This window comes from Grampus griseus (genome assembly GCF_964374135.1).
Source record: "Grampus griseus genome assembly, chromosome: 14".
NCBI classification, from domain to species: domain Eukaryota; kingdom Metazoa; phylum Chordata; class Mammalia; order Artiodactyla; family Delphinidae; genus Grampus; species Grampus griseus.
The window spans coordinates 37,442,049-37,462,287 of record NC_139008.1 but is presented as its reverse complement, the minus strand read 5'-3'; the positions used below and the strand labels follow the sequence as shown (position 1 = coordinate 37,462,287).

At 61.9% G+C, this 20,239-nt stretch overlaps 1 protein-coding gene across 5 annotated transcripts; it reads left to right on the top strand.

Moving 5' to 3' along the window:
* Positions 1–139: 139 nt before the first annotated feature.
* TRAF7 (TNF receptor associated factor 7) lies at positions 140–18,550 on the top strand. Of its 5 annotated transcripts, none has more exons than XM_082671442.1 (21): positions 140–208; positions 7,530–7,648; positions 7,903–7,960; positions 9,495–9,586; positions 12,326–12,442; positions 12,934–13,026; positions 13,193–13,226; positions 13,912–14,095; positions 14,193–14,321; positions 14,974–15,191; positions 15,274–15,347; positions 15,574–15,622; positions 15,709–15,836; positions 16,033–16,115; positions 16,850–16,889; positions 16,991–17,107; positions 17,193–17,315; positions 17,465–17,584; positions 17,673–17,804; positions 17,885–18,004; positions 18,175–18,550. In XM_082671442.1, exons 2-21 carry the CDS (start codon positions 7,568–7,570, stop codon positions 18,187–18,189), a joined length of 2,007 nt encoding a protein of 668 aa, XP_082527568.1. In that variant the 5' UTR covers positions 140–208; positions 7,530–7,567; the 3' UTR covers positions 18,190–18,550. The 5 variants fall into 5 exon arrangements, with proteins under 5 accessions (XP_082527568.1, XP_082527566.1, XP_082527570.1 ...); XM_082671440.1 differs by having other exon boundaries at positions 14,193–14,327; XM_082671441.1 differs by lacking the exon at positions 140–208 and adding an exon at positions 5,199–5,406 and having other exon boundaries at positions 14,193–14,327.
* The last annotated feature ends 1,689 nt before the right edge of the window (positions 18,551–20,239 follow it).

Below are 20,239 nucleotides of genomic sequence, written 5' to 3'. Positions count from 1 at the left end.
ACATCTGAGCCGCCGGAAGTCGTAGTTTCTGAAGAGCCTCGAGTAAGGCGGCCGCCTGGGGCCCCGAGAGCCAGGGAACTGCAAATCCCGGCGGGCACAGCGCCTGAGCGCTTCCGGCTCGAACGTCCTGTCCCTTTCCCGGCCAGCGGTAGAGGGGGCACGATGAAGCGGGAGGGTGGCGCTGCGATTCCCGAGCGGCCACGGGCGGGTGAGTGTCCTAGCGGCGTGCCGGGCCTGGGGCTCGCGCCTTGGGCCCGCGCGGTGGGGCGGAGGGCCGGCGTGTTGGTGTCTGGGGAATGGGTCGGGCCTGGGGGGCGGGGCTGAGACGCTCCGGGGTCTCCCCGGTCAGTCCGTCTGTCTGTCAGCTGGTTCGTCACTCATTCCCTTTCTCTATTCTCTCCTTTATTCATTCCTTCTTCCTGCGTTTACTGATCGCCGCCGGGTGCCCAGCACTGTGGTAGGCGCGGGGAGACTGCGGAGAGCATGATCCCAGTTCTCCTAGGCTCTTCTCGTTCAGGGTTTGTCACAACCTCGCCACTCTTGATACTTCGTGCCCATCATTCCCTGCTGTGCCTTGTAGGGTGTTGAGCAGTATCCCTGGTGTCCACCCACTGGATACCAGTAACCTCCCCCACCCCCGAGGTGACAACCAAAAATGTCTCCAGACATTTCCAAGCATACCCGCTTTGAGAACGGGTGATCTAGAGAGAGGTGCGGGATTGACAATGCACAGACACAGTCATGAGGATTTGTGATAGGTGCCATGAAAAAAAGAAGCGAGGTGTTAAGAAAGAGAGTACCAGGGGCTCCTGAATGGCTTGGGGAGGGGGCACCTACAGTGAGCATCCCGTCCTGGAAAGTTGCTGGAAGAGCTTTTTGGGCAGAGGTAGCAAGATGTGCAAAGGCCCAGGGTGAGGAAGCTCAGCGGACACCCGCGGGTACTGGCAACGTCATGAGAGGTGAATTGGTGAAGATACACCAGAGTGCAGGATGGGGATTGTATTGTGCTTACAAGGGAGGCTGTTGGAGGACTCAAGCACAGGAGAGAGGGCATCAGGTCTAAGTCTAATAAAGAGCCTCTGGTTGTGAGTGGAGGATGGACTGCTAGCTTCAGTGGGGAAGTAGGAGAGAGTGAGGAGGCTGGCTTGTGTGCAGAGGAGAGTGGGTTGGGGCCCTCCTCTCCTAGTTCTCACTGGGTCTGGCTGCCCGGGCCTGGTTGTCTTGAGCCAGGTCAGGGTGGTCAGCTGCGGATGAGTCTGGGGTCCTGCTGGATGGCACCCTGCTCTAGTGGGGAGGGGTTCCACCCTACTTTGCTGTGTCCCTTGCTTAGAGCTCTATGCTGCCCAGCCTGTCAGCACACCCTTCTCCCATCCCTCAGACCCCTCCCCCCCCAACAGGCCCCCTCTCCTGGGACCTGCCCACCCCCTGGCCTTCGCCAACTATGTGGCCTCTCTCTTCCTCATTCCTTTTCTTGGGCCTCTCCCTTCCCACACCCCTTCCCCTCTCCGTCATAAATTCCCACTTTTCACTGCTCTGCGGATTCAAGTTTCTCCATGGAAACCCCAGGCCCTGTGTCTCAAGGTGCCTGCATCCTATAGCAGTACTATCTCCAGGAAGCCAGAACCTCCCTCGGGGGAAGAGCAGGGAAAAGGGCAGTCTGGCTGAAAGAGACAGGCTGGGAAGGAGCGTAGGGCCTGGCCTGCAGTGGATGTGAACCTTAGCCAGTTGGCTGGACAAAGGAATGGACAGTTTGGGAAATGGAAGAAGATGCAGTTGAAGGGCCTGAGCCACTTGGGAGGCTTCGGCAGCCCCGACACGGTGATTTGGCCGCTAGCTGGCATGGCTTGGGGAGGGGCTGGCTTACATGCAAGGTGGAGCTCCTCAGCTTGCCTGCGGCAACAGAGGAAGCAGAAGGAACAGGGCTTTGGTCAGCCTTGGTCATGACCCCTCGCTGGCTGTCTGTGCCTGGGGTGGTCTCTCAGCTTCCATTTTCAGTTTTCAAGGAGGAGCTGATGTCAGTGGAGCCTTCACTGTTAACTCACATGGCATCTCGCACAGTTCCTTCCAGACTTGGGTACATCCACTCCATTTAATAGGTGAGAAATCCGAGGACCTGGCAGGCAAGTAACTTGCCCAGAGTCGCACACCTGTTAAGTAGCAGAAGCAGAATTTGAACTCAGGTCTGAGTCTGGCACTTGTGGGTGGGCACCTAGGACTTCAGACCTCTGGCTCAGACCCATGAAGATGGACCCACCAACCCCTCTCAACAGATGCCTTCAGTGTCCGCTGTGCACTGGCTGTGGGGCAGAAGAGGTATGGATGCTTCCCAGAGGAGCGTGGAGTCAGGTGGGGCAGGCGAAGCAGGAGGTGGGCATTGGGGTGGTGCTGACGTCACTGTGCATACCTGGCCCTTGGCCGCCCTAAGCAGGAGGAGGCGGGCTATCTGGAAGCCTTTTGGAGGGGTGAACAATCCCAAGAGCACCTAGGGAGGGCACCCGGCGGGGAAGGAGCAGCCCAGCAGACACCAGGACTGGAGGAATGTGCCAGAGGGCTGGATGGTGAGGGCTAGACAGAGGAGTGGGCTGGGCCAGACCTCTGCCCTCCACGCTCCCGGTCACCTCCAGACCCAGATCTGGCCCAGGGACTGCGTGCCCTTCCTGACTTCTACAGGGGAGCAAGAAGGAGGAAGCCCAGGAGACAGAAGCCACGCAGGGAGTGATGAGAAAACGGCCAAGGGAGCCTGGAGGTGCAGACTGGGCCCAGGCACTGCTGGCCACTTGGCTCTTGGGTGAAGACCCAGGGCCTGTTTCCATGAGTTTAGACCCACTAATTTAGGGACATGCTTCCCAGTTCCGCCCCTGCAGTCGAAGCTAGGCTGGGCACTGAAGTGGAGGGAAGGTGTGGACAGGAAAAAGTGGCCCTGCAGCCGGACACTGAGATAGGGGGATGAATGCCACCTCTTCCCAGAACATTCTCTCCCTGCTCTGGATCTGGCCAACTCCTTCCTCCAGGAAGCCCTCTGCATGTCCCCCAGGCTGGGCCAGGTTCCCACCTCATACATGGCCATCAGATGTGGGAGATAAATGATGGGGAGATGAGGCTGGCCCCAAGGGCACTGGGGAAGGGAAGGCATTCCCATTGCCAAGTGGGGGTTAAGGCCAGGCCACAGAGCAGGAGAGACTCCCTCCCTCTAGCACAGGGGCCCGGGGAGGCTGGAGAGGCTGGACCTGGACAGGAAAGGCCAGGAGCCTGGGTGGAGGGTGCAAGGGGGCAGAGCCCTTGGGAGGGGAGGTCACAGCAGGTGTCTAGGCAGGCAGCTTTGAAACCTCTGGGGAGTCCAGGCTGTGAATACCGAGGGAAGGATGGCAAGGTGAGGGCAAAGGTCTGGGCTGAGTGCTGGGAGGGAAGGGAGGCCGGGCAGACCTCAGATCAGGGCCTGCTGAGGGGGTTCCCAACATCACACCCTTCCTGTTTGGGATGGAAAAGGCATATGAAGGGGACTCCAGGAAACAGCCAGGGGAAGTGTGTGTGGCTTTGCTATGGCAACCGGGCCTGTGTCTATAGGATTTGGCAACCTGGCCTGGGCTTGGGCCTGGGGACCTGGGGGACCAGGGAAGGGCTTACTGGGGGGCTGTGCAGTCTGCAGGTGATGCCAGGGGCTGCACCTGGAGCTCCGGCCACAGTCCAGCCAGCTGGCCACCCACGGCTCCGTGGCAGGAAGGGCCGAGGATTCCCGAGCCACCCACGCCCCTCCCTGGGGCAGTCGGTGCCAAACGTGTGGCCTGACGACATTTATAGGGCAGTCCACCCCCTCGCTGGCTCAGCATGTGCTGTTCAGGGAACCCCACCACATCTGCTGCCTAGGGCTATCAGAGGAGCTGCCTTGAGGTGGGGCTCGGCCTCGTCTGGCCACCCCACTGCCCCCAGCTCTGGCATGGCCAGCCTAGGCCACCGCTCCACTGGCTGCCAGCCACGGGACCATGCCTAACCCACACCCACTCTGGGTACTTACTAAGGGAAAGGGGGGTCATGTCCCACAGTCCTGAGGGTGAGGCCCCAGAAGATCCCTTTGGGCTCCCTCCAGGGGACAGGCTGAGGAGGGGCCCCGATGGAGCTGGCCTGCCCTCCTGCGCAGGCTGCTCAGAGAAGGGGGCTGGTGAGGGGCTTTCCTGAAGAGGGGCTGTGGTGGAGAAGTGCAGGGGCTGGGGCATTCTGGGTAGATCGCTGGTTCCTCATTGGGTGGTGAGTGCACCGCAGACCCCAGGAGCCCCTTAGACATGGATGTGGGTGGACAAAGACCCCTGGGTCTTGACCCCTGGCTCAGGCGAGGCAGGAGACGGGCTGCTCCTGCACGGACTCTAAGCATCCGTTGGTCCCACTCTCCCATCAGCCTTATCCAAGGTGGACAGCCCCATTTCCATCAGGACCTGGGGGCTTTTCTCTTTCTGGGATAGAATCCCTGAGTCCCTCCCCTGGGCTCTGCTGAGGCACCTGGGAACAGGTGTGGGGACTTGGCACGAGTGGGGAAGGACTGAGGGGAAGCCCTTTCTCGCCCTCCCCAACCCCAGGTCTCCCTAGTTGGCCCATCCCACACGGCTTTTCCCAGTTTGAGAGAGGCCAGGCTCTGGGTTGGCTGAGGATTCTTGCTCTAGTTGACAACTTCCTGCCTGCCTAAGAGCCTCAGGCTGACTGTGGGGTGGGGAAGAGGCCTCCTTCTCTGGGGGGCCAGGGCACACCCCCAGGACGGCTGGGCCCAGCCTCCCTGTAGCCCCAACCAGGGGAGTGCTGCGTGTGCTGTTGTTTCTGGGGTTTTGGCCTCCAGAGCCAAAGGATACTGGGGAAGACTATTATTGCGAAATGCAGCCCCCAGGGACCGGCCTGAGGGCAGGCTGAGGGCATCTTGCTCAATTCTGAGATGCTCTGGATGCAATCTCTGGTTCTGGTTCCGGGTGGGCGGGGCGAGCAGGGTCTTCCCCCCACCCCCCTGTCCAGGGCTGGGGCTGCACACTGAACCCTGTGAACCGGGAAATGGTTCCCTCCCTCCTTCCCTCACTCAGCTTGGTTCACTGGCCGGTCTTGTACATCCCCTCCCGGGCCTGACCGCTATTGGCTGTCTGCGGACTTTCCGGCCTGATTTGCATGTTGCCCTGCGGGCCCTGCGTGCCTTTCTGTTTACTTCACTTCAGAGTGCAGGACAGCCAGACGCCAGCTCTCCCAGGCTGCAGCAACAGGCACTTGGGCACCCGGCACCGAAGGGGGCCAGGCAGCGGGCTGGCTGAGGTCCTGGGGGAGCGCCTGCTGTGGTCCTGGCCACCCGGACCGTGGGTGCCGCTTGCTGGAGCCAGCAGCTGGCTTCTTGTTCCTGGGAGCTTGCACTGGAAGGAGCAGATGGATTGTAAAATCCAGGTCAGTGTCAGCCAGTGGCCTCCCTGTGACACCCCCCACTTCCGCCCCCGTGGTGCTAAGGCTGGAGCCAACCCTGGGTTTCCCCAAAGGATGGAGCTTTTCATGCTGATGTGAGGAATCTTGGAGCTCCTACTCTCCACTGTCTGGGCCTCACTGCAGCTAGAGTGTCCTTACCCCAAGCAGGGCGGCCTCCAAGACTTCCTGCTTAGCATGCAGACTCGCAGCGGGGCTGGAGGTGGGCTTCGGGACAAGCCCCTTTCACCCCTCTGCCTGAGGGCCTGGCACTGCCCACTCTCAGGAGCCCCCGTCTCTCCCCTGAGAGGACAAGCCACCAGAGAGCCTGGACTGGGGCAGGCAGCCAAGCCCCTCGAGTCACACCAGGGAGAGTGGTGGGCAGGACAGGGGGGCTTTGGCCAAGCTCTCAGGACCCCCTATATAGCCAGACCCACAGGGGCTCAGAGCCCTGCGGGGGAGGTGCCTCATGGCAGTGCCAATTGCAGGGGCCAAGAGCCACCCTGTCAATGCCTGAGTCTCAAAGTTTGGGGGGGTGGCGTGCAGGTGGCATTTGAAGGGGTGGGCAGCTTGGGAGCACAGTGCAGAGGGCCGGGTATGCTTGAGAGCCCACCCCCTCCCTGCAGACCTGCAGGCCGGGTTGGGGGACCATTGGGTGGGCCCCAGGTCACACTGCTTGGCTGTGGAGGGGTGGGGCGTGGACATCGCTACATGGTCCAGGTCAGGAGGACCTGGTGTGGAAGGTGCCAGAACCAGCTGGACTGTACAGTTGCTCTCTGCTGGACTCACAGTAGGGGGCAGAGAGCATCTCCCGCCTTCTCCCACAGTGTGGGGGGCTTAGCAGCCCTTCCCCCCTGGAGCCTCACAGTCCTGCAGGACTCCAGACCACAGAGTGGGCCCCTGCCTGCCACGCGGCCCCAGGAGCAAGATGAGCCTGACCTCCTAGAGCAGTTCCTGATGCTGGTCTGATGGCTGGGCCGGGCACCAGGCAATGAGCCCACAGTCCCGGGGATGCTGCTGGGGGTCTCCTGAGGTGGAGAGCTCAAGTGGGCCTGTTGACAGCAGTCCTGAGCGTCTGGCCTTCCTCCCCGTGGGGAGCTTGGCTTCAAGCCGGCGGTCTCGTGGCTCTCAACACAGCCGACTGCTGCAGGGGGAGACTGTGCTCCTGGCTACAGACTGTTGAGGGTCCTGACATGGGGAAGACCGCTCCCAGGGGGTGCCTGCTGATAGGGCCACCACAGGGTGGGCACTGTCTCGGGAATGGAGCAGCTCTCCCTGGGGTCCCGTCCTAGTGTGAGCTGCTGACTGGGTCTCCTTTTCTTTCTAATCTCTTCCTACTCTGTGGGTACACCTGGGCCTGGCCAGCTCTCTCAGGGCCCATCTAGCCCCTCTCTTCTTGGATGGGAGTCACCAGAGACCTGGGATGATTCCCACTGTGCCTTCTCCCTGCCACCCCAGCCCTTGAGACTGGGTCACACTGGGGCACCCTTTGTTCCTGGAGTGGGTGACCTGTACAAGGTCAAGAGTCGGAGTTCTTCGCTCCTCCCCCACCCGAAGGGGCTTTCTGCATGTGATGAGGCTGGTGAGGGGCTGGGCTCCAAGTACGTCACCCACAGGTTCTCTGTGGGCACAGCCAGCATCCCCGACATCCTGCAGACCAGGTGGCTTCGGCCTGACCACACCTGCCCTGGCAGGAAACAGGCCTGTGGCTTTGTCCTGCTGTGTATACCCAGCCTTGGCCCCAGGGACATTCAGACCTCGGACCCAGAGGAGCAGACAGAGCAGGGGTGAGGGGCTCTCCAGCTCTGGGGTGGAGCTGGTGGGCTTTTCCAAAGGGTTAAGCCTTAAAGCAAGGTAGAACTGAGTGTCAGCTGCCTGCTTGAACCCAGGGTCTCCTCCTTTTCTCTGGCCTGTGCACACCTGGGACGGGAGGGAGGGGAAGGGACTTTGCCCGCATGGACCTGCCCTTGTTGGGATTGGTGGTGGAGAGAGACTGAAGCGTGCCTTGTGGTGGACTGGCCAGAGGGGGCCTGCCTCTGTGGAGCGGCCCCACCAACCGACAGGGGCTTGGCCACCATCTCCAAAGCCCTTCATTTGTGCTCCACCCATAGGGGATGCTACCCGAGGACCTTAGATGCCTCTCTAGAGCATGAGCTCGGGCAAGAGCGCCCGCTACAACCGCTTCTCCGGGGGGCCTAGCAACCTTCCTACCCCAGACGCCGCCACCGGGGTAAGGGGGACACCCTCGGGGAATGGTCTGCCTCTGTGCACACCCCACATACCCAGGGCCCCAGAAGAGCTACCAGAGCAGTCCTCTCCCTACCTGGAGGTCCCTCGGGTGGGCCATGCCGTGTGTGTGGTTGGCACGTCTGAGTATATGCACGCATGTGGACTCGTTAGTGAGAAAGCATGTCAGCTCATGTCCACGTGTGTGTCCACATCCTCGCTGGGATCAAGGCCAAGTCTCCTCTGTTCTCTCTCCAGACCAGAATGGAAACGACCTTCGGGCCCGCCTTTTCGGCTGTCACCACCATCACAAAAGGTGAGCCTGTGAGCCCAGGCCAACCTGGGCTGGGCAGGAGTCCCCCATCCTGCTCCCTCCTGTTCCACTGCCACATCCTCCTCCCACAACCCCACATCCTCCTGCACCTGCCTCCTGGGGCCTCGCCTGCCACCTCTCTGGGGTGGGCCGCCCGACTTCTCCGGCACCACTTTGCACACCTGTCCTTTATCAAGCGACCCCTGACTCGTCCCACACAGGCTTCTAGCAGGCCCTGAAAGGTCAGGACTGGGGACCAGGCTGGGCATGGGGAGGTGATAAGAAGTACTCACGGGGTCCTTTCCCGAGTCTGGTCCCATGGTTGAGCCCTCAGCACTGTGTGTTCTGGGAGGTGGTGAGGAACTAGACCACGAGGGCACAGCCTCCTTCCCGAAGACATGAGGGCATGGGGCCCCTCCTGTCAGGACCGGTGCTTCTGGGGAGCAGTGTGTGTTCTTTTGCCTTTTCAGGACTGCCCTTCGTAGGAGAACACCAGCTGCTAATTAGTTTTTTAATTGCTTTTCCACGGTATCTTCTGGATACACTTTTCAGTGGGATCACCAGGCCGCCATGGACATCTGCTCACACAGGCTCCTTTTTACCACTGGGTGACCCCCTCAGGGGCTGTGAAAGAGCCCTCCTTTATTCTTAGATGTTCTTTTCTGAGGAAAAAACAAATATACATACCCCTTAATCGCATCACCCGAGTAATTGTTCTTTAATTTCTTATCCAGCTTTAGAAACCATGTAGCACCCTGTTGTGGCAGTCAAAAGCTCCTGGGCAGAGAGTAACGGGGGCCTGTCTCGCCCGTGGCCAACCCAGCGACTCCCTCAGTATCAGGGATGGTCAAAGCCAGTGACCAGGCACGAACAGTTGCCTCGCCCAGCCCCTCTCATTACAGACAGAGAAACTGAGGCCCAGTCACAGGGCAGCCATTTGAAGCCTGGATCATGAACCAGGCCTTTGGGGCTGGTTGTTGTGACATCTGGCCCTGGCTGGGGCCTGAGACCAGTGTTGGCCACTGTAGGCCTCTGGCTGCTGCCTTCAGGGCCTGTGAGGCTGGCTCCTATTCCCACGTGGACCCCTGACCAGTGCCTTCTCTGGGCAGCTGGGGTGACGTGCAGGAGGAGGAGGACCATGCCTTCAGCAGCCTTCCCTGTAGGAGGCCAAGAGGGCCTGTGGCCGGTTCCTGATTCTGGCCGCACCAGGGGAAGAGGTGGGCGGAGAGGGGACCTAGACCACCAGGCTGCCATCCTGGCCCCACCACGTACCAGCTGAGGGGCCTCGGACCTCTCTGCCTGTGGGTGGCAGGGCTGGGGCTGGGAGCTTCTGGACTCAGCTCTGGGACTGTCCAGGGCAGGCTGAGCCCTGCAGGTGAGCTGCAGGCACTGGTTAGACCTGGGGAGGCAACCACAACCCCCAGCCCAGCCTCCGCCCCTGCCTGGCCCATCTGCGAAGGAGCCCACTGCCTGCCACGGTGGTCAGGCCTCCCCGCACGGCCCCGCTCGCGGCATCTCAGCCCTGTTTTCTTCGCAGCTGATGGGACCAGCACATACAAACAGCACCGCAGGACGCCCTCTTCCTCCAGCTCCCTCGCCTACTCCCCACGGGACGAGGAGGACAGCATGGTAGGTCTGCACCTCGCTCCCCCCTCCCCACCCCTCCAGAGCCTGCCTCCCACCATGCCCTCCCTCCAGGCGCCCAGGGCCCAGGAGGAGCTGAAGGTGGAGCCTCAGCCGCGAGCTCAGGTCTGAGGGTGAAGCGAGCTGGTGTCAGAGGCCCAGCATGTGCGACACCCTGAGGCCTGAGCACCCATGGCTGGGTTTCCAGAGAGGCGCTGGTGAAGGTGGCTGAGCCAGAGGGTGTGGCGCCTGCAGGCTGAGAGGAGGCAAGTTTGGCTCTATCTTGTGGGAGTGGGAGCCACAGAAGGTTCATTCGGGAGAGTAACTAGATCAGATCCCCTTTTAAAAAATATTTATTTATTTATTTTGGCTGCATTGGGTCTTCGTTGCTGCACATGGGCTTTAGTTGCAGCAAGGGGGGGCTACTCTTCTTTGCAGTGCGCAGGCTTCTCATTGCGGTGGCTTCTCTTGTTGCGGAGCACGGGCTCTAGGGCGTGCAGGCTTCAGTAGTTGTGGTTCACAGGCTCTAGAGTACAGGCTCAGTAGTTGTGGCGCACAGGCTTAGTTGCTCCACGGCATGTGGGATCTTCCTGGACCAGGGCTCGAACCTGCGTCCCCTGCATTGGCAGGCAGATTCGTAACCACTGCACCACCAGGGAAAAAACCCCATTTTTAAAGCTTCATCTGTTGTTGAGCAGAGGATGAATGGGTGGGTTGCCGGGTAGAGGCAGAGGCCCCGAGTTTGGGGTTCCTGACGAGGGAGACGGGGTTCAGCAGGTGGGGAAAGATGGATAGGCCCAGGCTGGGGTCAGTGAGGAAGGGCTTTGGGTCAGAGTTGGAGCTGGCTGTCGGTACCCAGGCCGTGTGGCCAGGGTCACAGTGGCCATTCCCTGTTTGTCGGTCCTCGCCCGGCTCTGGGACTGCTGCGGGAAGCGAAGGCTGGCCTGGCTGGTGGGGGTGGGATGCGAGCAACTTCCCACTGCCACTCACCTCTCCTGTGCCTGCTTTCTGCTTTCCCTCAGAGCCCCCGACAGACCCCGGTCAGTGCTCCAGCCCTTCTAGCCTCCCAGCACCGAAGGCTTCTCCTCATGCTGGGCAGCCAGGCCTTTGTTTCCTATTTAATAGAGAGAAAAAAAGTATTTTTAATTACTCAAACAAACACGTTTGTGTGCCCAGCACTGCACTAGGCCCTCCCTAAACACGAGCTCCCCCTTCCCTTGGGCTCTGCCTGCCTCGGTCTCCGGGACCTGTGACCTGCCCATGGAGTGAGGCTGGGAACAGAAGGCTCGCCTGCCCAGCTGGGCCTTGAAGGAAGTGAATTCCCCGTGCCTGTGGTTTCTGGAATCCTTGGGTTTTGGTGGCTCTAAGGAGGTAGGCGTGTGCTGTGAGGGCCCTGAGCCGCGGCCACCTGGGCACCATCTCTGTTGGATGTTCGGCCCCCACAGGCTGCCCCTCTGCTTGCCCTGGGGAGCCAGGCCTTCCCCCAGGCTCTGTACCTTAGGGCCAGCTACCCTGCCCCCAGCCCAGGCCTGGCAGCCACAGCCTCTTCACTCAGGAGGAGTGGGAGCCCAGCAAGGGGCAGGCGGGCAGGGGGGCAGGGGGCTAGGGGGGCAGGGGAGAACAGAGCCAGGCCAGGCCCCGTATGCTTAGTCCAGCTCCTGTCTGGACCTGCTCTCACCCTCTGGTTTCCATCGCTGCCCTGGGGATAACTTGACTCACTTCTTCTGATTTCCCCTCTTGTTCCTCATGTGGCATTTCCATGCAAACATGCCACTTGAGATGCTGTGACGGGAGGTGGGTGCTGCCCTGGTGAGGGAGGTCCCTGTCTGCGGGCATGCTGGGGACGCTGATCTCTGCTGCACCCGCTCGGGGAAGCCGGCCCCTGGAACTGCCCGGCCAGCCTCCCTCTGCCCGCTGTGGGTCCCACACCCCGGGCTGGCGGGGAGGGGATCATTCCAACAGTCCCCACACCCACAGAGGCTCAGACAGAGGCAGCCAGGTCCCAGAGTGGCTGGGACCTAGAGGGGGCAGGTGGGCTGGGCGTGGAGGCAGGAGGTTTATGGCTCATGAATGAAGCTTCGGGGCAGGAGGGGAAGAGCGTGGGGAGCGATTGCTCTTGGAGTATCTCTTCTGGAGGGTTCCAGGCCCAGAGGGGAGGAAGGGACAGTACCCCTTGCCCTGGCACTCCCCCAGATCCGTGTTTCTGGTGGCTCAGACAGAGACGAGCACCCGTGGCCCCCCCTCCTGCTCTCAGAAGCTTGGTTGGGGTTTGGTGGGGGTGTCCCCACCTCCCCTCAGGGAGCCTCACTGGCCTGGGCTAGTGTCCCCGGCCAGGACGGCCAGGCGGGTGGCTGAGCCCAGCGGGCACCTGGAGCCCTGCAACTTCCCGCGGCCAGCCTTCCACCCCCTTCCCTCCAGCAGTCTGGGGGCCGTGGCCACCCCTGCCCCGGGATTGGCTGGTGGAGGTGTCCCCTCTGCGGCCTACATTCCCTCACGGGAAGCAGGAAGCAGGCCGAGCGTGTCCTCGTAGAATTGAATAGCAGGAAGTCTCTCCATTTACACAAAGAAAGTTGGCAGATGTAAGCAGGCGTCCCAACCACAGGGCCGGGACTGCCAGGCAGGCGGGGCCTGGGCGTCACACCGGCTCCCCGCGCACAGCCGGGCTGTGGGCTAAGTGGGCGCCCACTGGGACGGGGGTCCGAGCCCGGCCCTCCTGCCAGCTGACGGCCTCCTGTCTGCCCGCAGCCCCCCATCAGCACCCCACGCCGCTCTGACTCGGCCATCTCCGTCCGCTCCCTGCACTCGGAGTCCAGCATGTCCCTGCGCTCCACATTCTCGCTGCCCGAGGAGGAGGAGGAGCCGGTAGGTGTGGCCGGGCAGGCTCGGTGCAGACTCCAAGGGACCCTCCCCGTCCTGGGGCGGTGGGGGCACCTTCCCCTCAGGCCCTGATCGGGGCCCCTGATCCGCACAGGTCCACGTCAGGGACTCGGGGGGCTGGGCTGGGTCCCCCAGGCACCTTCTTCTCACTCCCCACCCTAGGGGCTGCCCAGGCATCAGCTTTGGGAATGAAAGGTGGGTTCCACGTGGGGCCCTTTCTAGTCTCTGTCCCAGGGAGAGGGTAGGTGTCATGGGGTGAGGGCATGGCTGGAGGGGTCCTTCCTGCTCAGGTCTGCTGGAGCTCAGGCCCAGCTGTAGGCTTCAGCGGACTCCTCCTCTCAGGACACATCCTGGCAGAGGTGCTTCCACCCCAAGAGGGCAGCCCAGGCCCGCAGAGGAAGGGGCTGGGGCCCTGGGTGCCCGCACTCATGTCAGCAGTCCCAGGCCCCACCCTCACCCAGCCCTGCCTGTTCTAGGAGCCGCTGGTGTTTGCCGAGCAGCCCTCGGTGAAGCTCTGCTGCCAGCTCTGCTGCAGTGTGTTCAAGGACCCTGTGATCACCACGTGTGGGGTGAGGCTGCCCCTCCCCGACCTGTGCACCACCGTGAGGCCCCTTTCATGGGGAGCCTTGGCCTCGCTCACAGGCCTGGTCTGGCCGCCCAGCAGGTGCCCTTTGCAGTGGGCACGGGGTGGGGGCAGCTCTGCGCCACACCCCAATCCGCCCATTGTCTCCACAGCACACCTTCTGTCGAAGATGCGCCTTGAAGTCAGGTAGGGCCCTCTCAGCCTAGGCTCGGCCAACTTTATTCCCCAGCGGTGGGAGGTCCCTCCGGGGACGTCCGGCCTGGGTCCAGCACTGATGGAGACCCTGGCTGCACAGCCGCTTCTCCCTAGTCCTCCTGCGGCAGTGGTTCCTGGGTGACTGCTCAGGCCAGGCTCGGGCCAGGCTCAAGACCTTGACGAGCACGGCAGCTCAGAGCCCGAGCACGGCAGCTCAGAGCCCGCCCCACGGCGGGTGTGGGTGGGCCTTCTGGGCACAGTGCCCACTCTCTCGGATGCTGCCCCTGCTGTCAAGGCTGCCGGCCTCACCGTCTCAGGCCTTAGCAGCTGGCCCAGGACTGGCCCTCTCTGTGCTCTGTCCTCAGCTCTCTTGGCCCTGCCCCAGACTCTCGGGTCAACTGAGAGGCCTCTGCCACCACCTGCTCACCCAGTGGTCATTCTTGGTGGCCCAGCCGTGCACCCTTTCCTGTTACGGGCGCCCCAGAGGGGAAGGTAGATGGGTGGATTAGGCCCCTGACAGAGGCTCAGCCCACCCAGCTGGGGGAGCATGTTCCAGGCCTGCCGCCCACCAGGGAATGGTCTCCCCCAGAGCAGCCTGGCCACAGTGCCCAGGGCAGGGCTGCCAGGGGAGATGGTGGCTGGGTGGGCTGTGGGGTCAGCATGCCCTCCCCCCCAGAGAAGTGTCCCGTGGACAATGCCAAGCTGACGGTGGTGGTGAACAACATCGCAGTGGCTGAGCAGATTGGCGAGCTCTTCATCCACTGCAGGCACGGTTGTCGGGCAGTGGGGGGCGGGAAGCCCACTGTCTTTGAGGTGGACCCCCGAGGGTGTCCCTTCACCATCAAGCTCAGCGCCCGGAAGTAAGTGCCCCCCTCCATCCCCAGTCCCCACCCCCCAGGGGTACTGAGAACCAGTGCCCCTGGGGACTCAGCCCCCCCCACGTCCCACCTCCTCCAGGGACCACGAGGGCAGCTGTGACTACAGGCCTGTGCGGTGCCCCAACAACCCCAGCTGCCCGCCCCTTCTCAAGATGAACTTGGAGGCACATCTCAAGGAGTGCGAGCACATCAAGTGTCCCCACTCCAAGTACGGGTGAGTGGGCGGGGGTGGGCGCACGGGGCTGCCCCGGGGTGGGGGTGGGCGGACCTGAGGGGGCGAGTGGGCCTGGGCTGGCATTCACGGTCCCTCCTTCAGCAAACCTTGGTTGAGATCCACTTGTCTGCCAGGCTCTGGGGAGACGACCTTAGCGGGAACCACACCATCGTCTATGTAATTACAAACTGAGGTACAGGTGCTGAGGAGACCTGCGCACCATGGGAACACGGGGGACGGAGCGGTCAGGGAGCTGCGGGTGGTTGGGGAAGGCACGAGCTGAGAATGAATGCATGCGTGGGCACGAGCCAGGCAAAGACCTGGGTGAGGGCTTCCGGCAGCAGAGGGGAGGTGGGGGTGGGAGAAGAGGCAGCAGCTGGCTCTTTAGGGCAGAAGCTGGTGAGGTGGTGGAGGAGCCCTTGAAGAGCTCTGAGCAGGAGTGAAGTGACTGGATTGCTGGGTAGAAGCAGGGTGGGTAGGTGGGTTGGTGGGCATGCAGGTATGCAGAGGATGGTGGCCCATTGGGGCTGCAGTGGGCACACAAGTGGGATTTGAGAGAGATTCTTGGGGTTGGGGAGGCAAAGGGAAGGGCCCAACTGGGCGGGCAGTTGAACAGGTGGGCAGGGCAGCTGTCCTGTCTCTCCAGGTGCACGTTCATTGGAAACCAGGACACGTATGAGACGCACTTGGAGACCTGCCGCTTCGAGGGCCTGAAGGAGTTCCTTCAGCAGACGGATGACCGCTTCCACGAGATGCACGTGGCACTGGCCCAGAAGGACCAGGAGATCGCCTTCCTGCGCTCCATGTTGGGCAAGCTCTCAGAGAAGATCGACCAGCTGGAGAAGAGCCTGGAACTCAAGTTCGGTGAGAGCCTGGCCCAGAGGTGGCAGGGGTGCAGCCCCTCCTCCTGGTCCCTGACACCCTTCTTCTGGTCCCTGCTACACAGATGTCCTGGATGAAAACCAGAGCAAGCTCAGCGAGGACCTCATGGAGTTCCGGAGGGACGCGTCCATGTTGAATGTGAGCGGGCAGGGGCCTGATGCAGGGAGGTGGGGTGGGGTGGGGGACACAGGACCATCCCTCAGCTTGGGTCCCAGCAGGAGGCTTGTTCCCACTTATGATTAGGTGTCTGTGCTGGGAGGGCTGTTGCTGCATCTGCCCTGCCCTGGCAGAGCTCAGGCCTGGGGCCATGGAGGGCTGTGGAGCCCCGCCCACCCCACCCTCTGCTCTACTCTTGGCCTCGCAGGACGAGCTGTCCCACATCAATGCACGGCTGAACATGGGCATCCTAGGATGTGAGTATGGGCCCACTGCCGCTCCCGCCGCCATCCCCGAAGCCCCCTCCAGTTCCCCCATCACCAGTTCCCCCATCTCTCTGCAGCCTACGACCCACAGCAGATCTTCAAGTGCAAAGGAACTTTTGTGGGTCACCAGGGCCCTGTCTGGTGTCTCTGCGTCTACTCAATGGGGGACCTGCTCTTCAGCGGCTCCTCTGACAAGACCATCAAGGTGGGTAGGGTCCTGCCTAGGGGCTTGGCAGCCTGGTGGGGCAGGGGTGGGCATTGCACACCAGCCTCTGCCGGCTCCAGGCCTGCTCATGGATGGGGCTTTCTCCCCTCCCCCCATGCTCACGTCATTCCTGCCATGGTGCCCCCTGCCACTGGGCTGACCCTGCTGGGACCTGCCTTGATCCTGGTCTCTGCAGGTGTGGGACACGTGTACCACCTACAAGTGCCAGAAGACGCTGGAGGGCCATGATGGCATTGTGCTGGCACTCTGCATCCAGGGGTGAGTGCAGGCACACGTGTGTCCACAGACCACGGGGCCCATGTGGAGCCAGGGATGGGAGGTCCTGTGGGCTGTGAGCTTGAGTCCGTGGCTGCACGTGTCCTAGAGTGGCTCTTGTCTGCTCCTCCTGGGAGACGCCCTCCACCCTGAGCAGGGCTGAATCATGGGTGGCAGCATGTGGGCCTTCCACCTCTGAAGCCGTACATTCACAGAGCAGAGCCTTGGCCCTGGAGAGCCTCAGGCAGCCAGAGGACAGAGGTGGGACCAGAGAGTGGAGGCAGGGCCTCAGCTACTGCTGGCCGACAGCCAGAGCCCGGGGCGCAGCACCACAGAGAAGCCTGCCTGGCCACCCCCTCACCCCTAGGGTGCCCCTTCTAGACCTTCCCTCCTGTCTTGTGTCATGAGGCTTCTTGTGGGCGTGAGTGTGTGAGTGTGTGTGTATGAGAGAGAGATGCTGGCTCACAGGAAGCAACAGCTTGACTGCCAACAACACTAACGGGGGTAATTACCTCCCAGCTCAGCTGTCAGATGCTTGCCAGGCAGGCACGGGGCTGGGCCTCCACTTCCAAGGTCCCCTCGCTAAGGCAGGAAAACCAAGGCTGGGCTCAGCAGTGATCCTGGCAATGGCCCAGGCTGCTGGTTCCCAGTGGCCAGTGCTCCCCCAGCCTGGCCAGGGCATTGTCAGCGAGGGTACTGGCTTCTCGCACCCTGACACCTTGGCTTTGCTTCCCCAGGTGCAAGCTCTACAGCGGCTCAGCCGACTGCACCATCATCGTGAGTGGGGCCGGCGGGTGGGCCGGGACCCCCAGGCTCACTGTGCCATTGGGGCCTGGGCTCGACCAGGGCCTAAGGCTTCCCGTCCTCCCTCCCGCCAGGTTTGGGACATCCAGAACCTGCAGAAGGTGAACACAATCCGGGCCCACGACAACCCGGTGTGCACGCTGGTCTCCTCACACAACATGCTCTTCAGCGGCTCCCTGAAGGCCATCAAGGTCAGGCAAGGTGGTGTACGTGTGTGCGGGGCGGCAGGGTGCCGGTGCCTGCCCCCCAGGCCTGCGCTCACAGCCACTCCCACAGGTGTGGGACATTGTGGGCACCGAGCTGAAGCTGAAGAAGGAGCTCACCGGCCTCAACCACTGGGTGCGGGCCCTGGTGGCTGCCCAGAGCTACCTGTACAGCGGCTCCTACCAGACAATCAAGGTGCGCCCTCCCTGTGCCGGCTCCATCTGCCCTGCCCCCACGCTGCCAGCGTGGGGAGACCCTCACAAGCACCCTGGGTGGTGGGCTGCTGAGAGGCCCAGGGGATGAGGCGCCTGGCCTGGGACCAAGTGGCCCGCACTTGCCCATAGATCTGGGACATCCGGACCCTCGACTGCATCCACGTCCTGCAGACATCTGGCGGCAGCGTCTACTCTATTGCCGTGACGAATCACCACATTGTCTGTGGCACCTACGAGAACCTCATCCATGTAAGAGTGGATGCCAAAGGGCAGGGTCTGACTCTGGGCCCCTGTCTTCCCCGTCTGTGTCTCTGACCTGCCTGTGCCACCCCCTCAGGTGTGGGACATTGAGTCTAAGGAGCAAGTGCGGACCCTGACAGGACACGTTGGCACTGTGTATGCCCTGGCGGTCATCTCGACGCCAGACCAGACCAAAGTCTTCAGCGCATCCTACGACCGGTCTCTCAGGGTGCGAGCTGGCCTACCGACAGTGGGAGGCTCAGGGCGGGTGCCAGGCCTGGGCGGTCCTCATGTCCCATGTGCCCCCAGGTCTGGAGTATGGACAACATGATCTGCACGCAGACTCTGCTGCGTCACCAGGGCAGTGTGACTGCGCTGGCAGTGTCCCGGGGCCGGCTCTTCTCGGGAGCCGTGGACAGCACCGTGAAGGTCAGTGCCTTGGCTCAGGCCATCCAAAGGGGCTGCATGGGGGGAGCGGGGGTGGGGGAGTTGGGATCTAGCGGCCCTGGGCAGGGGGCAGTGAAGGCAGGTATGGACGGCAGCTGGCTCTGGGACTGGATGGCCAAAGGGGCACCTGAAACAGAGCCTTTCCCCTGCAGGTGTGGACTTGCTAACAGAATCCAGGCCAGGTCTTGGCTTCCTCTGGGCCTGACCTAGGCCTGTCCAAGTCCGGCGAGCCACATGACTGGTCTTGGGGTCTCTGCCTACCCCATGGGAACAGGCAGGCAGACTCAGCCAGGCAGACAATGCCCTCCCTGCCCTGCGCCCAGTGAGCCTCTCTCTGCTTGGCCTTGTCATCGTCACTGCCAGGACAGTGCCCAGACCGTCTGGGTGCCAGGTACGACGCTCACCAGGCCCACCCTCCATCCCCACTCCAGATGGACTGTGGGCCTTTTTACTCACCTTTTCTACTGTTTTTAGACTGTGTATAAATTTGATTACTTCCTGATTGAAATAAAAGCTGCACAGACTGTGGCTTTGAATGGGGATGGTCCTCAGGGGGAGGAAGAGGCCACCTGAGGACACTGGGGAGCACAGGCACCAGCAGCCAGTGTGAGAGAAGCTGGGGTGGGAAGCTGGGCAGGGACCACAGGAGGCTCCTGTTGATATCCCCAGGATGTACACTCTTGGTGACTTCTCCTCCCTGTCGGGAACAGGCTAGCCCCCCACTTGCCCCAATGTACATACCCCAAAAAAGTGAGCCAGGCAGCTCCATATTCTGCTGTTTATTGACAGCTGACAGTAGCTCCCTGCCCGGACCCCCCCTCCCCACCTGCTGGTCCTGGCCTGGGCCACCCACTGAGGAGAGGCCAGGTAGCTGGCCAGGCCCACCCACCCGGGGACGTGCCAGCACATGACCACTGGAAGGGGCCCCACACACCCAGGCACCACCTTGGCAGACCCCCTCAGCCCACCCGAATCACAATCGCTGGTTTTCGGCGCTTTTTAATTCTCTTTTTTGTTAAGAAATGTCAAAGTTGTGCCCAACACGTGGATCAGCAGACACGATAGAGGAGGCCAGTCAGTAGTTTTTGGAGTGGGGAGACGGAGGAAGAAGGCGAGAACGACCACACAACACGGCCTCAGACCATGAGCAGAGCGTCTGTAGGAACTGGAGCGGGGGTGGGCTGGCTGCGTGGGGCCAGCTCAGGGCCCCAAGGAGGGAGGGTTGGGCACACCCTCACACGCACCACACGCAGCTTGGCATGCATGCCCTGCACCCACTGCTGTCACCCAACTGACGCGCCCACGTTCACCACGCTGTGCACACAGCTCCCCTGAAGCCCAGATGCACCCTAACACCAGCACCCATGGGAGAGGCAGAGCCCTCCCCACTGTCTCCACGGCGTGGATGACACAGCCCAGCGGCGAGCAAGGCACATCCTTCAAGTTCTTCAGATGCAGAGAAGTTAGGAGAGAGAGCAGAGGGAAGGCCCTGGCGGAGCACAGACCCCTCCCCCAGACCCCAGCCTCCTGTTTGTGCTACTGGGCCCGGGGGTCTGGCCACTCCTGGACAGAGAGAGGGAAGGATACACAGACAGATGGCCGGGGCCTCTAACAGCTTTTGTCTTGAGCTGGACTCCAGCGTCCTTGCAGTTGGTAAATGGTTTTCTATAGAATCAATAATATTTCTTCTTTCTTTAAATATATATTTGTTAAAGTTATACCTTTTTGTTTCTCTGGGGAAATCTGCCTCAGCTTATTCCCAATAAATTAATACTCTTCAATAGCTTATATTTAGGGAGGGGGGTGCAGTGGGGCAGGGGGCCCAACCCCAGCCCCTTGTGCTGCGCTGGAGTGGCTGGCAGAGGTCCCCAATGGGCAGTTCTGTGCTGGGCATAGGCCTGTGCTCTGCCACAGATTGGGGAGGGGGCTACAGCAGCTGCCCCCCTCCCGCTGCCTCCCAGGGTGGACCCAACCTGGACTCAGGGCAGGCGGTTCAGGAGTTTCCCCTCCTCCACCCACAGCGGGCAGAGCCTGGTGGTGGGTGGGCAGGTGGCCCAGCAGTTATTGCACAGGGAGCAGCAGATAAGGAAGGGCACCCACAAGGCAGCAGCATCTGCCCAGAGCCCTTGGGTCCACCAACCAGGCAGTCCTCCAAGCTGGGCCCAGGGGCAGGAGTTGTGCTTGTGCGGGGTCTGGACAGAACGGCCCACCCCCGCC

Coding starts and splice junctions, on each gene's coding strand:
- TRAF7 (XM_082671440.1), top strand. CDS start 7,568: ATGAGCTCGGGCAAGAGCGCCCGCTACAACCGCTTCTCCGGGGGGCCT. Junction 14,328..14,973: donor TGTCCCCACTCCAAGTACGG/GTGAGTGGGCGG, acceptor CTGTCTCTCCAG/GTGCACGTTCATTGGAAACC. Junction 15,348..15,573: donor GGGACGCGTCCATGTTGAAT/GTGAGCGGGCAG, acceptor TTGGCCTCGCAG/GACGAGCTGTCCCACATCAA.